The 16,296-nt window shown below is 47.3% G+C and overlaps 1 protein-coding gene across 1 annotated transcript in view; it reads left to right on the plus strand.

The window, feature by feature from the left end:
* LOC148182788 (uncharacterized) overlaps positions 1-16,296 on the plus strand; it is a 31,909-nt gene that overhangs the window by 10,537 nt on the left and 5,076 nt on the right. The window contains exons 2-3 of the mRNA XM_088064748.1: positions 15,257-15,304; positions 16,126-16,279. Of these exons, the coding sequence (XP_087920874.1) occupies positions 15,257-15,304; positions 16,126-16,279 (202 nt within the window). The remainder of the gene's footprint in view (positions 1-15,256; positions 15,305-16,125; positions 16,280-16,296) is intronic.

Consider the following 16,296-nt stretch of genomic DNA (forward strand, 5'->3'; position numbering starts at 1 on the left):
GAGCGCCAGATGTTGAAAGACCCCTGAGCTGTTCACCAGTCTTCACAGAAGTAATTGTGAATGCCGTTTATTTCTATTTTAGCACACCTTTTATAGGGTTCTACAGGGTCTGCGGGCAGAGCAAGCTACTATTGGCTAGTACACACAAGTTTACATTCTTATCCTTGTACACAGGAACATTGTTTTACTTTCTACAGGCAAGTTTCAAGGATTTTAGCCTTTAATATTGCGACTTATCCCAGAGGCTGGTTTGTGCAGACAGACCTTTACCAATATATAAAATACAGCAACAGATAAAAGAAAAAAGAACAGAGAAAATGAACAATATTCTAAACAATCAAAAAGGAAAAAAAGAAAATAAACAATGCTCTCGACAATCAGAAGGCTCTAGTTTCAGGGCGATATCTCACCCTTTCTCCATTACAAAAAAACACAACAAAAATGAAAACATTTTCAGCATCAGTGTCTGCTTGTGGATGGGACATCGGCGTGATCACTCATGTCATCTGCATCTGCATCATCACCCAATGGCCCATCCATTTGATGACTTTCAATTTGGTCACAGTCTCCAACCTGCTCGTTGCCGGATGCTGCCTTTGCGGTCGCCGGTCAGGATGAACACACCTTGCAGGTACCCAGCGTACCCCAGTATCTGTGGATACACACGCATACCCACGGCCCGAAGTGATGAGGGCATAGGGACCTTCCCACTGTTTGGTGACTAAATTCCTCACTCGAACCTTTGCTCGAGGCTGATGCGGCTCATCCGAAGCCCACAATGAAAGGTGATGGATCAGCATGACTGGGTTATTGGAGTTCTGCGGAACTGTGAGGTGATTGAGGGTATATAAAGCTTTTCCCAACCAACTGGGCGGGATTTCACCCTGCATTTCCCGTTTTTTGCTTCCGTAGAACTTGCTCTAGTGTACCATGAACATGTTCTACAATAGCTTGACCTCTCAGAGAATGAGGGATACCAAACTTGTATGAAACGCCCCACAGCTGCAGGAACTGCTGCACCTTCTGAGAGGCGTAAGCAGGACCATTATCGGTCTTCAAAGCAGAAGGTATGCCTAAAACAGCAAAAGCCTGCCTCCAGTGGGCAATGACATCACAGGTCTTTTCTCCTGTGTGAGCCGAAGCCCACATGGCAGAGGAGAAAGTGTCCACACTGACGTGCACATACCGGAGCCAATCGGACTCGGCAATTTGTGTGACATCCGTCTGCCAAAGCTCCAAGGCCCTAAGGCCTCTGGGGTTTACCTCTGCTGGCAAAGGCACAGCAAGTGCATTGACAGTTGTCACAAGACCTCAACAATGGCATGGGCCTCAGCAGATGTCAACTGGAACTGCTTCTGCAAAGTATGTGTGTTCTGGTGGAAAAACCCATGCGATGCCTTGGCCTGAGCGAGCGTATCAGGCTGAGGTGCAACCCACGCCGGGTTAGCCAACTTGTCAGCCCTCGAGCTACCTTCTGCAATGAACCCTGGTAAACTGGTGTGACTCCTCACATGCAGAATGTAGTATGGATGCCCCCGGGCCTGAATGGCACACGGCAGAGTCTTCAGTAAATGAAACAAGGCAGGATTGCTGACTTCCTTCAAAACTGAATGACCCAAACACTGGGCTATGTTGGCCACGTAGGTGTAATCCGTGACCAGATTGAAAGGTTCCTGGGAAAATTTCTGAAATGCCATGACAGCAGCCTGTAATTCCACCAACTGGGCTGACCCATCCTCATGACCTTCCAAAACCTGCTATTCAGATCTGTCCTTCCAGGTAGCAATGGAACCCCGAACTGTCAGTAAAGACAGCGGGTCCTTGCACAGGCTCCTGACTTTTGCCAAGTCATGTGCAATGGTGCATCTCAAAAGGTTATCTCACCTTTTGGCATCGTAGCTGGTGCGGATGTCTTGTTGAGGGGGTGGCTCCTCCCTGGCTCCTAGAGGATGTGGCCAAGCAGTGCCACGGGCCCATCAGGGAGCAGTGGCACAGGCCCCATGGATTCCTCGAGCAGCCCCGAGCTGGTGATGATGGGGGAAGGGAGGTGACAGAATCAGCCTGGGAGGGGCAGGTCCCCATCTCGGCCCTGGGCACCCCGGGACCTACAGGGCTTAGGGACACAGTAGTGAGCGGTGTGCAAAGGGGGTGTGCAGAGAGGGTCCCTGGGGTGTCCCCAAGGGGACCATGACCATCCCTGCCCTTGGCAGCACCGAGTTTGCTGCGACTATGGTGGAGGTGGCCCAGGGATGCCCCAGGGCTGTCCCTGCTGAGTCACAGCCACCAGGGAAATGGACAGTTCCCTTCTCGGTGTCTGTGTCCAGGTGAGGCATCACAGAGCGGGCTCTGACATCACAGGGAGTATATATGAGATCACAGAGTGGGCTGTGACCTCAGAGTGGCTGTGTGACACTCTGATCTGTGTTGATCAAACATCACCGAGGGATGTAAGATGCCAGATCAGTGACATCACAGGATGACTGTGTGACATCCCTGAGTGAACTGTGACATCACAGAGTGGCTGTGTGACCTCACAGAGCCAAGGACTGACATCCTAGAGTGGACTATGATGTCACATGAGAGCAGAATGACACCACAGATTGGGCCGTGACATCACACATTGATCTATGAGACCATAAAGCAGGATATGACATCACATCACAGCTCAATCAAGACATCACAGAGCGGAGGTCTGTCATCATAGAGCAGACTGTGACATCACAGCTGTAACCTCGCAGAGTGGTTGAGTGACATCACAGGCCAGTGGTTGGTCTGACATCAGAGTGCAACCTATGGCATCACAGGCACCTGTATGACATCACAGAGTGGGTTGTGACATCACAGAGGGGGGATGTGTGAAATCACAGCGTGGGCTGTGACATAACAAGCAAGACTCTGACATCACAAATGGTTCAGTGTGACATCACAGAGTGGATGTGTGAGATCACAGAGCAGGCTGTGACATCTCAGCTTTTTGGTGTGATGTCATAGAGTGGGTTGTGACCTACAAGGGCACCTGCATGACATCACAGGGTGGCTGTATGACATCACAAAGAAGGCTGTGACATCACAGAGCTGTGTATGACATCACGGGTTGAGGTAGGACATCATTGAGTGCCCTAAGACATCACAGAGCCTGCTGTGACATCACAAAGTGAATGACATTCCGGAGTGAACAGTGAGGTCACAGGTCAGGTGTATGACATCACAGAATGGTTTGTGACCATGCAGAGTGAGCTGCAACATCACAGAGAAGGCTGTGACATCACGGGGGGTTATGATATCACAGAGCAGAATCTGTCATGATGGAGTGGATGGGCGTGACATCACAGAGCAGGCTGTGACATCGCAGAGCAGGCTGTGACATCAGGGAGCTACTGTGTGACATCATAGAGTGGCTGTTCCATCCCAGAGAGGACTTTGAGGTCACAAAGCACACTCTGACATGATAGAGGGGGAGCTTGTGAAATAAAAGAGTGGTCTGTGACATCACAAGAGCAGTTCTGTGTCAGCACACAGCAGGCTGGGACATCACAGGGAGGTGGTGTGAGGTCACAGGGGGGCTGTATGAGGTCACTCCACCCCTGCCCCGCCTCAGTGATCTCCCCCTTACCCCCCTCCCCCAGGAAGTCCACCCCAGACCCTGCTGAGCACCAGGGAGCACCTCCCTGCTGTGCCCTCATCACATGGCCAGGGACATCCCCTGGGAACACCCAGCAGCACTCACCAGCTCCCTGGGAACAACAGGGGACACCAGGGATGGGGCTACCCAAGAACCCAGGGGAAGCACTGGCCTTGGGAATTGCCAAAGCCTGGGAGCTCTGTGCTTCCCCAGGGTTTGGAGAGAGGAGGAAAGGATGCAGGAAGGAGCAGTGCAGAAAGCCTGAATGCCAGAGATGGAAGGCTGGTGATCCTGGGTACATGAGGAGTGTTTGTGGGTTTAATGATGGCCCTGGTATGTCCTCCCACGCTCTGGGGATGTTTCAGGTGGAGGAACATTTCTGACCAGCAATGTGCAGAGAATGAGCTCTGGAACGGGTAAAGGTGGAATTGCCCTGGGATGGGAAAGGCAGGAGATGGTTCTGTTTCGGGAAAGGGAAGCTGAACAAAATTGCTGCCCCATCGTGGTGTTTCCCTGTTGGCAGCTTGTGGGGAGAGTGCAGGCTCTGCAGCAGACAGAGCGTGGTGCTGGGAGCACAGGAGCAGGTCAGGCAAAGAGGGAGGTGAGCAAAATCCCTTGGCTTTTGACTTGGCTGTCTCTTGATACTGAAATAGATATGAAAACAAATTTTCTGAAACCACTGGAAGGATTAGAAAGAAGGCATTGTTTATAGCAGTGCTGAACACACAGAGGACATCTCCAATCAGGTGTCTCTGGAAACTTTCCAACAAGGTATTTATTCCATTATTTTCATACATACTCATTCCAGGTTGCACATAAACATCACTTTCCTAGAAATCATTTCCATGCATCTGCCTCTTACTGGAAGGCCTTTGGTGCAGGGTCTCTGCTCTAAAGGGGTCTTTTTGGATCTTTGTTTTATCAATAACGGGATGGGGCTACAGATAGGCACTTCTTGAGCTTTTTTATTCATCATCATTTCATTCATTGAGCATCAGCCTCATCAATACAAGGTGAAGCACAAAAGATGTTGAAAGGTCTTGCCATAACTGCAACAGCCAAACTTTCTTGGTTACAACGCCTTTTTAAAAACTTCCTAGCAAATAGCCTAGTGATAAAAGCTTACAAGCCTTTGCTTAAGCCAATCATTAAAATTACACATACACTTTGCCTCTAACAATGCTGGGTTATCATAGCTTAAAAACAATGGTTAAAACTTCATTATTAAACTTACAATTTTCTATTATCTTGCTTATCATATTTTCTAAGGCCTATCTCTACACACAGCTCAAAATTACAGCCTTATTGTTTCCTGTCATTGCATATCTGCATTCTTGCATTCTTCTATTCTGAGATCTGCTTTCACACAGCTTCTGAGTTTTCTACCTTTCCTATTTACCACAAAGAAATCTTCTCAATAGCTTTGTCAATTATTAATTACCTTGCGTTATACAGTGCATTTTTCCTCATCTAGCAAAACAGCATTACAAGTTTTCTACACGAGGTTAGATCAACAAATGTTGAAACTTTTCATGTCCTGGGGTGACTTTATGATGTTTATATCCCCAGTTGCCTGGTTTATGTTACATGTTAAGTTCTGCACCTTTAAGACTGGCTCTGAGAGCAAAAGGGAGAGAAGAAGAAGCCACAATTTGTGTTGAGGAAAACATCACTCCCTGGCATCCTGCTCCTGGACTGTGGTGTCTGCAGCACGGACAGACAGCAGGACAGAGCTTCTCTTTTATCGTTAGTTAGTTTTAGCTAGCTGAGGTAGAGGAGTTCCCTGGACTTTTTATTCCTTTTTTTTTGATCTGTTCAAACGTGCTCTGGACTGAAAAAAAACCCAGCCAAACTGTGACACCTCATGCACCCCACCAGGGCCCTGGCCTCTGCACTTTCCAGCACCAGAGGGACTGATAAGAACCTGAGTGAGCCGAGCTACACTACATGAAAAGGATTTTTATTTTCCTGGATTTGCCATCTCATCGAACAGTGAGAGGTTTTATTGTTTAATATTATTCAATTTCTGTTAAATAAACAGTTTTTTTCCACTTCTCTACAAGGAAATCTTTTTCCTGAAACAGTTGGGGGGAGGGGCCGTTTGAATTTTGCTTTCCTGGGGGAATCTCATTTGGAAGTTCTCTCCCAAATTTGCCCTAAACTAAGACAAATACACTTAATATATTTTTTCTGCTTATTTAAGGCACTTTTTCTGCTTGTTTTTAACGTTTTTACTTTAAACTACGGCACTTTTAATGGTGCAAAAGATCTGGTCAATTCCAAGGACGTAAGTCAAATTCCACAGTAAGTGCTATTTCTTGATATGTTAAGTCTCGTCTGTTCCAAGGCCTAGAGTAAATGCCTTTATCCGTGTCTATATTTGCATACACAACCTTGGGATAAGCAGACAACTGCACAAGATCCCATGATCTCTCTGTAAGATTTTGAGAATTCTCTGTAACTTCATTCTTACATCTTTTCTTGGACTACAAAGGCTTCCTTGATGGATCTGTACATCATCTGTCACACACACAGAAGTATACAAGGTACTACTATTAATATCACCACCAAAACCATCAATACATATAAACCTATCTTGCAAAGCTCTCTTAACAAAGGTGCAAAGCTCCATCCCTCAAACAAATTGTATTACCACGATCCATCATCTCTTTTGATTTGACATGTTAAATCTTTGTTTTGTCTGCTTTTATAGATGCACTCGGAGTGCTCAAACAAGTTCATACAACACAACCCTTCAAATTCCTCACAACCATGTCCATGTGCCAGTAAAAGATAATCAATTTCTGCTCCATTTTGTAGGGTGGCATGTCTAACACTGCGTATGTCTGTCAGCATATCACAGATTGCAATGGATGTGGCATTGGTCTGTTTACTCAGCCAACATCCTACCTGATCTAATTGTTTCAATGCCATGGCTGAAGTTAGTTGGGCTAAAAGCAAAAACTTGGGAAGAACTTAATTCAATCTTACGCATTCTTTTTTCTTCTGAAGAAATCCAGCTAATATGAGCAGCTGGTATAGGGATATGGGAAAAGGAAAACAGGCCCAGCCCTTAAGGGGGCAGAAGAGGGGAAGACACCTATTGCTCAGCCTGATTGGAACCGGAACAATGAGGTCAGATGCAGAAACATGAGATATTATAGATCGTTGTCCTGGGGTGACTTTATGATACTGGTATCCCCAATTGTCTGGTTTATGTCATATATTAAGTTCTGCACCTTTAAGACTGGCTTTGAGAGCAAGAGAGGGAGAAGAAGAAGCGCGCAGTTTGTGTTAAGGAAAAACATCACTCCCACACATCCCGCTCCTGGACTGTGGTGTCTGCAGCACGGACAGACAGCGGGACAGAGCTTCTCTCTGGCTTTTAGTTAGTTTTAGCTAGCTGAGGCAGAGGAGTTCCCTGGACCTTTGTTTGTTTTTTTTTCCCAATTTTCTTGGATCTGTGCAAGCCTGCTCTGGACTGAACACCCAGCCAAACCCCGAGAGCTCACGCCTGTGGCCCACCGGGGCCTGGGCCTCGGCACTTTCCAGCGCCGGAGGGACTGATAAGAACCTGAGTGAGCCGAGCTACACCACATGAAAAGGACTTTTTTTTTCTTCCTAGATTTGCCATCCCATCGAACAGCAAGAGGTTTTGTTATTTAATATTACTCAATTTCTGTTAAATAAACAGCTTTTTCCACTTCTCTCCAAGGAATTTTTTTTTTTTTTTTCTTTTCCCAGACCAGTTGGTGGGGAGGGGCATTTCCCTGGGGAAATCCCCATTTGGAGTTTTCCTTCCTAATTTGCCCTAAACTAAGACAATCGTTAATCATTAAAGGTATTTGGGAGGCAGTTCCTAGGAGTAGTAATGTGAGGTTGGCTTTTGACAGCCAGCAAGAAAAAGATGAAACTCCCAGTGCTTGGTTAGCGAGACTGAAGTGAATTTTTCAATTGTATTTGAGTGTAGATCCTGAGAGTACAGAGGGGCAAGTGTTAGTGAGAGTGCAATTTGTGACAAGAGCATAGAATGGCATTAGAAGAAAGTTGGAGAAGATAGAGGACTGGCAGGAGAAAAGTTTGAATGAATTATTACGAGAAGCACAAAAGGTGTGTTTGAGAAGGGAGGAGAAGAAGATGAAGTCAAAGGCAAGGATCATGGCTGCAGTTGCTAGAGAGTCAGGATAGGGAAAGAGGAGCAAAGAGGAACAGCTAAACAGAAAAGGGAAGAGACTCCCGAGTTGTACAAGGGCCCCTGGGAGGGGGAGTGTTTCTACAGCAAGGAAGAAGGTCACTTTGAAAAAAAAGAAAAAGCTTTTTCACTCAAACTATATCCTTTTGGAACTTTGGAGACACTGGACCTATCTGCCCCTGTATCAACTAAAAATTCATATTCCTCACTCTGAGGGCCCACTTCCAATTTTACCAAGGGTTCTTTTTGATGTTTCATGTCATCCCTCAGAGCATAGAACCCTTGACACCCCTAATCATCACCTTTTAATATTTTCTCTAAAGTGTCTTGTTCCCTTGCTATGTACTCATCCTGCTGCCTTTTCTTACAAAACCTCCTAATATGTCCTCTCTCATTGCAGTAATAACATATTAATTCTGACCTTTGTACCTTTTTCTCCTCTCCATCCCTCCCTTCCTTTTCCTCCTCCCACCTCTTCAATCCTCTTCTGTCATCTCTTTTGGCTCCTCCTTTTTCTCCCCCCATGCTCTCTTTGGCCACCGCTATCATTGTTTTTGCTTTTGCTTTTGTTTTCTCCTCTTCCCTCCTTAAATAAACTTTATGCGCTTCTCTCAACAGTTCATTCAACCCCTTTTCCTGCCAATCATCCAATTTTTCTAATTTCCTTCTTATATCCACCCACGCCTCGGTCACAAATTGTATTTTTACTAGAACCTGTCCTTCTGGGCTCTCTGGATCAACACTCGAGTATAACTGAAAGTTTCTTCTTAACCTTTCTAGCCATGCACTAGGTGTTTCCTCCTTTTCCTGGTGGCTATCAAAGTCTAACTTTGCATTATTAGCTCTTGGTACCGCCTCCCTTATACCTCTAATTATTAATGTTCTGTAGTCCCTCATATTTCTTTCTCCCTCTTCCTCATTAGGATTCCAGCTGGGATCCTGATTTGGAACTTTCTCCTCCCCTCTGGGGCCAATTCGATTTTCCCTCTCCCATATTCTCATTGCGGCAGCTCTAATCAATTGATTCTCTTCCGGTGGAAACAATATATTCAATATTGAATTCAATTCTTCCCAGGTATACACGCTGGGACCTAGGAATTGATCCAACTGATTAGAGATTCCAGTTGGATCTTCCAATAATGCTTTCATCTCTTTCTTAAAGTTTCGTACCTCCGAGGCGGTTAGAGGGGCATTTACAAACCCTATACTCCCTCTTGCACCCCCCATGGGTACTTCCCGCAATGGGAACAACCTTTCTGATACTCCACTTTTGTTCTCATTCCTTTTTGCCTGGAATCTTGTATTATATCTATGTCCCTTCCTCATCCCAACTCTGTTTATCAGAGACAGGGAGGGATACAGGGATGTTTGAGTTAATTGATTGAGAATCAGTCGATTGGGTATTTGGAGATCCTGCTGGAACTGCAAGGATGTTAGGAGGAGGCATTGGTGGAGGAGTTGGGGTTGAAATCTCCATTGGTAATCTTAAAGAGGGTGTCAACATCACGGTGGAGACAACAGGGAAATTAGAAGCTCTGTATAAAGAAGAAATGGGTTCTAATATTGGGTATGAGGATACAGATGAGGGTACCAGAGGAGCTTGAGGCAGCATGGGGTAAGATGTTAATGGTAGAGGAGGAGGATGATGCACTATAGGTGGAGTTGGAGGTGGAGGTGGTGGGAGGTTTTCTAAGGGATCCCATTTCCTCTCCAATTTATCTTCCTCTCCTTTTTCAGACTCTTTAGTTACCTTATATACTTTAACCTCTCCCCCCTTCTTATCATCATAAAGCCAACAATTAGCGTATTTTATTTCCTCTTCATCTGATGTTTCTCTTAAACTTACATGCTTATTCAAGGCTAGACACAACCATCTCTCTCCTGACCCATGGCCAAAACACTGGGCCCTCAGGAATGCTTTCTTCTGGCCATATTTCCGTGCAATATCTTATCATTTTTACTTTATCCAACTCCTTTAGCATTTCCTCCTTTTCCCACTTACTCAACATTTTCCCCAGTGGGCTATTTGGAGGTATTTCTCTTGGCACCCTTTCTTTTCTATTTTTCCTACTGTTACTCTTTCCCACACATTGCCCCATGTTGCTGTTTTATATATCAGAGTAGAAACAAAATGGCAGGCAATTGAAAATAATAATTAAATATAAATACGATTTATGATATAATCGGGTAGAAACAAAATGGCGGACAACTGAAAACAATAATTAAATAGAAATATAATCGAGTAAAAACAAAATGGCAGATAATTGAAAACAACAATTTAAATGTAATTGAGAAAAATAAAATGGCAGACAATTGAAAACAATAATTAAATATTAATGTAACGAGTAAAAACAAAATGGTGGACAATTGTAAACAACAACTAAATATAACTGTAATTGTGTAGAAACAAAATGGTGGACAATTAAAAACAATAATTAAATATGAATGTAATAGTGTGAAAACAAAATGGCGGACAATTGTAAACAATAACTAAATATAAATGTAATCAGGTAAAAACAAAATGGTGGACAATTGAAAACAATAAATATAAATGTAATCAAGTAAAAACAAAATGGCGGACAATCGAAAACAATAATAAATATAAATGTAATAGAGTAAAAACAAAATGGCAAACAATTGAAAACAATAAATATAAATGTAATCGTGTAAAAACAAAATGGCGGACAACTAAAAATAGTTAAATAATAAAATGAGTATGTCCAACCAGCAAGTGACCTTCACAGCTCAAAATGGCTGCCTTCTCAGCTATATAGCCACAGTAACAAAATGGCCACCCTTCCAGCCACCTTGCCTATTATACAAAATGGCTGTTCTGTCAACTACCCAACCAGCAACAAGATGGCTGCCCTGCCAGCCACACAATCCACAGCCAGGGGATGATCTGGAGACTCTTGGCTGAGCCTCACCCCAGAACTACATCCCCTGGAGCGCCGAAACTACTCCAAATACTCAGCTTAATAGCCAGTTACTAAATTAAGCACACAATCCAATGTAACAACAAAGAACTCGCAAATGACCAACTCAAAATTTTGTCGCAGCTTACAATGATAATCCTACAATGACAGGCTCTAAAACCATACCCTCCTAAATCCTAATGACTAGGAAGCCCTTCCCACAATCAGTGGCCCTTTTTCCCCTCTCCAGGGTTTCCGTATTGTGAGGTATGGACTCTGGTCCTTGCCCCTTATCTTAAGGGTTCCCTGAGTCCTCTGTTTCCCCCTATGAACCCCAAAAACACCGGGTGAGGTTCCTAGTTCGGGGTCCTAACTCCCCAGGTTGTCCCTCAACCCTCGAGGAGCACAAACCCCAGAGTGAGTACCCCCTTTCTCCCCTGTCTAGAGAAAGGTTACCTCCCCACCCCTGGGTCCCAATTCCCCAGATGACCCAACTCACAAAAACCTTCCCACCTGGGCCTAACAACCAAGGGGACCCTCCCACAGTCGGTGGCCTCTTCCCTCTTAGGTCTCCGCACTGTGGTGTACGAACTCCAGCACCTTCCCGGTCTTAAGGACCTCAGAGTCCTCTCCCTAACTTCCCAAGTTCAGGACTCTCAGTTGGGTTTCTGGGGAACCCCTCTCTCAGGTACTGTTCCAGGCTCTTAGGGGTCCCTAGGGGTCACCCGTCTCTCTTCTCTGGGTCCCTGGGGTTAGCCCATCTCCCTCCTAGCCTAAGGGGGTCCCTCCCCCTCCACCCCAACACCTTACCGGTCAGAGTTGCTCCCTGGAGAGGGGGGTCCTCCTCGCCGGGTTGTCACTCCTGCTGGCCTTCGGGTTTTATCTAGCAACCCTTCCGTGGTCCCGACGTAGTCCAGGGGTATTATAAAAAGAAAATGCACGCCACCCAAATCTGTGCTGCTCCAGGACCACCTCTGGGCGTGAATATCCCGGCCGAGCCCCCAAAAACTGTCAAAAACAGGGTCTGGACTCTTGCTGGATGTCAAAAAGGCAAGTAGCCAAATCTTCTATTTGATAACTCAAAAAAAAAAAAAAACAAGAGGAATTGGAACCCAGGCTAGCCTGAATTCCCTCAACTGATAACCCGGAAAGGAGAGCCCCCGAACACAGCTGTGCAAGAGGTTAAATACGGCCTGATCCCCAGGGGAGGGTACAACCCAGGGTCCAAGGGGAGCTCTCCGGAGGAGGAGTGAGGAGAGGTTACACTTTCAGGGACCAATGGGGATACAATGGAGATGGGAATGTAACATAACCACCAATGAAGTATCGAGGCAGGAATGGTAGACATGAAGGGTCTGGAAGAAGAGGTGGGGTTTACAATGATGGATAGGGGATAGGGGCAGGGTTCAGGTGATTGATAAAGAATGTTCAGGAAAACTAGGAGGGGTCAACATAACAGACAACTGGGGTCAAAACCAACACAGTTAATAGAGGGGGAACAAGAACATACCAACAAAACCAACAATTACAATCATCCAAACCCTAGTTTAACACTATATAAAAGAGTTCATTCAAAACACCTCTAGCATATTTAATATAAAATTAAAAAAGAGGGAGCTGTAAAATGGTGCTTTGGGTGCTAAAACGTTTCAAGAAACCACCAAAAAAGCCCAAGCACAGCATTCCCCTCAGGCCTGGGCTGGCTGTCCAGCAGCTCAAGGAGAAGAGTTCTCCAGCAGCTCAGGGGAGCAGCAGTAGCCCTCCTGCTGATGCACAGCCTGTGGAGCAAGGGCTCAGTGGCCCAAATGTGTCCTTTGGAAATCAGAGTTGGGTTCCTCGCTGCTGTTGGAACTCTCTCTGCTAGACCTGTGGGGGCTGAGGGATGTACGTGGGAAGGGTTTGGCAGCCTTGGACCGGACTTGTTGATCATCTGAGCTCTGTTCAGGGCCAGTCTGGGAGCCTGTTCCTTTCCCCTTCCCCAAGGGCAGAGTGTTGGTGAGGGCTGCAGTTGGAGGCTGTGTCTGCCCTGACAGCCGGTACCGTGGGGCTGTGGATGCTGCTGCCAGCGTGGGCTTGTCTGAGCCGGGCCTTGTGCCTCTTTCAGGTGTCCCTGCTGCAGTCACAGCTGGCCCGAGACCGACAGCACCGGCAGAACTACATTGAGAGCTGTTCAAGGACCAGCCAGGGGCTGTCAGACCTTCACCAGGAGCTGTCCTGCTCCTTTGCAGCTGTGCTCAAGGAGCCCAGAGCTGCTCTTGTGGAAGCAGAGACTTGAAGCTGCATCAGTCTCTGAATCTTGACTTGGCAGGGACATCCTTGGGCCATCAGTTTCTGGAGAGACAGGCCCTGGAGAAGGCAGGTGCAGCTCTTGTGCACAGAGGATTTGTGCCCTGCTCAGAAGGCAGCTCCTGTCAACTGGGGCACAGAAATCCTCCCTAGGACACAGACAAACGCTATCAAAGATGAGGGCAAAGAACACCTGCCCAAGCTTTTCCAAGCAGATCCATTTGGTTCTTGAAGGTCTGTCCCTAGTGAGGAATCTTTGATGTAAGCAGCAGGACTTTTCTTCTGCCAAGAAGACCTACCGATATATTACCAAACAGAGAGCAGAGCAAAGAAAATGCACTTGTGGCTGTCTCAGGATTCTTAGTCCATTTTATGAGCTGACGCTGCTCTCGGCCGCACCGGAGCTCTGGGCGAGCTCCACAGTGCCCAGGGTCCAATGGGAGCTCGCGGAGGGAGGGGTAAGGGGAGGAGGTTACAATAGCAGGGACCAATGGGGATACAAAGAAGGCGGGAATACAACGTAACAACCAATAGTGTTTTGAGGAAGGGATGACATACATGGAAGGAGCTGGAAGGAGAGGTGGGCTTTACAGTGATGGATGGGGAGCTGGGGCAGGGTAGAGGTGATTGACGGGGAACATTCGGAAAAACTGGGAGGGGTTTACATAACAGACAAATGGAACCAACCAAAGCAGTAAATGGGAGAGAGCCAGGAACATATCAAACAGACGAAATATTAACAATTGTAACAGAACTGAATAAACATACTACAACAATGAGCCTTAAACACTGCAACTCTAGGCATTTCTGTGTAGGAATTTGAAAAGTCCCTGAAACACCATTTTTCCTCCTCAGGTGGCTGTTCTAAAGGAAAAGCTTTACTTTCCATGAATACTTAGAAACACCAAGAACCTTTTTAGGCTTTTCCTTACATCTCCCCTTGGTCAGGGAAGACAGAAGAATTCCTGGGACTCAGGAACTAAGCGCATCCCAAAAAAGCATGCGGGTCTTGAGAATGCTGAGCCTTAAAACTGGTGCTGCCTGGAGCAGCAACTTGGAACTCATGTTATGAGCCAGGTCCCTGCCCAGCTGCCCAGCCTGGGCTTGGACCTTGCGACGGCCAACAGCACTTGGATCGTGTGCTATTGACCCTGCAAAGGCCAAGAACGTTTGAATATTTGGGTTTGGACCGGGCAAAGGCCAAGAACGTTTGAATATTTGGGTTTGGACCCGGCAAAGGCCAAGGGCCTTTGGACACTGCACTCTGGACACCGCTCGTTCCAAGGAGCGGATGGACTCGCGATGGGTGAGTGAGAAAGCCACTGCTCTCCTTGTGCCAAGCCCTGCAGGGGCCTGGGTGGGCCTGGGCTGTGCCTCAGGGAAGGGTTCCCTTTGGGAATAACAAGGGTTTAACAGTTGCTGTTCCAGAGCTCCAGCAGCTTTGGTGCTTGCTGTGGGGTCAGGCCTGGGAGGGAATGGGGGGCACCTGGCCATCCCAGAGCACAGCCACATCTCCTCCTCCATCCTTGTCCCACCATTGAGGCCATGGGCACAAACAAGGGTCATCGCCTTCCCCTCAGCCTAATTTACAGTGCAGCCTCAGCGCTTCCCAGAGGCAAACATGGGTTTCTCTCAGACATTTCTGAGATGATCCCCAGTGGCCTAGGGGAGGCCATGGGGATAACAGGAAGATGCTCCAAAAATCTGGAGCACCTGTGCCAAGGGCAAAGGAGGCAAGAGTTGGGGTTGTCCAGGTGGGAGAAGGTTCCAGGGTGATCTTAGAGCCCCTATCAATGCATGAAGGAAGGGCCTGCAAGAGAGCTGGACAGCGACTTAAGGCAGGGGCCTGCAAGGACAGGACGAGGGAAAATGGCTTCCCACTGAGACAGGGCAGGGATGGATAGGATATTTGCAGGGAATTCTGCCCTGTCAGGGTGCTGGGGCCCTGGCATAGGTTGCCCAGGGAAGCTGTGGCTGCCACTGGATCCCTGGGAGTGTTCAAGGCCAGGTTGGATGGGTCTCCGGGCAATGCCCATTTTGGTGTCCTTAGAAATGATGAGACACATTTCAGCATGTTTGTTTGTGCTGCTGTCAAACTACTGGGCTGAAAATATTCCCAAGGAGGGGAGGAAGAGCTCAGCTGGAATTGCTGCTCTCTGGGACAGGCTGGGAAGCACTTAGAGGTGACTGCCTTGGGGGCAGGCATGCAGTCTGAGTGTGCTCTTCCCTGTGCTCTTGCAGGGAGCTCGAGGACTTTCTCACCAGGGACGATCCTCCCAAGCCCCTGAGGTGAGTAAACTGTGCTGAGCTGGCTGGGATTTTGAAACTGAATGGACACTGGTTCTTGTGGGATCAGAAGAGGCATCTCAGTGGTACTTTGGAATAGGAAGAGAATGCCTGACTAACAGCTGGATGTGGGCTTTCAGGCGCTGATAGACGACGGTGACAGCATGGCCCATTCCATCATCTACACTGACAATCCTGGCAGCATCCTCTCAACTCTGACATCCACTGATAAACAGCATCCCTTTGGATTGCTTCGGGAACTCTCAGGGAATTGTGGGTGCTTGCAGGAACGTATTGATAAAATGGACGAGGAAACCTGAACGGTCACAAGCCACTATCAGCAGATGAATAGAATCTGATAGAAGAAATCAGAGGGTGAGCATTTCCTCCTCCTCCTCCTCCTCCTGCATTCCAGAGGCAATCTGCTTCCAGGTCTGGGAGTTCAGAGGTTCCTGGGTGAAGAAATCACCTGCCCTACCATGTGTGGCTCTTGAGCATTGTCCTGTCAGGGTTTTTCATGCTCTACTGTGACTCCTAAGGCTGTGTGGGAGATGCACAGTCATGTTGGAATAGAAGACTCCTTCTTCTCACCATACCGCTTCCCTGAATTCTGTTCTTTGCGTGCCCCTGCCCAGCCACTGCTTCTCACTGAAGGAAGGCAAAATCCTGCCTTCCTTTCCCTTTGCCTCTGGAGGATTTCCTTGGGAGGGAAAGAGCAAGGTCTTCCTTAGCCCACTGCCCCCTGCTCCAGCCTGGAGTGCTGGAAATGGGATCGGTGACTCTTGAGGCCTCTTTGTTCTTCTGACTGAGCCTTGTCTCTGCAGTTGCTGCAAAAACGTTGGGAAGTCCAGGGAAAAGCTGCAGCAATGCATCGGAATCCCAGAGCCAGGAGCCTTGTGGCTGCGTCAAAGGAACACCGAGCAGCGGAAGGAAGCATCAGCCCAGGTGGAAAAGGCCCAGCAGCAGGACAGGATGGAGGTTGGTTTAGGAAATGG

The sequence above is a fragment of the Pseudopodoces humilis genome, chromosome 19, assembly GCF_049639895.1.
Source record: "Pseudopodoces humilis isolate 2021_Gansu_Grassland_sample_001 chromosome 19, ASM4963989v1, whole genome shotgun sequence".
In the NCBI taxonomy this organism is placed as follows: Eukaryota; Metazoa; Chordata; class Aves; order Passeriformes; family Paridae; genus Pseudopodoces; species Pseudopodoces humilis.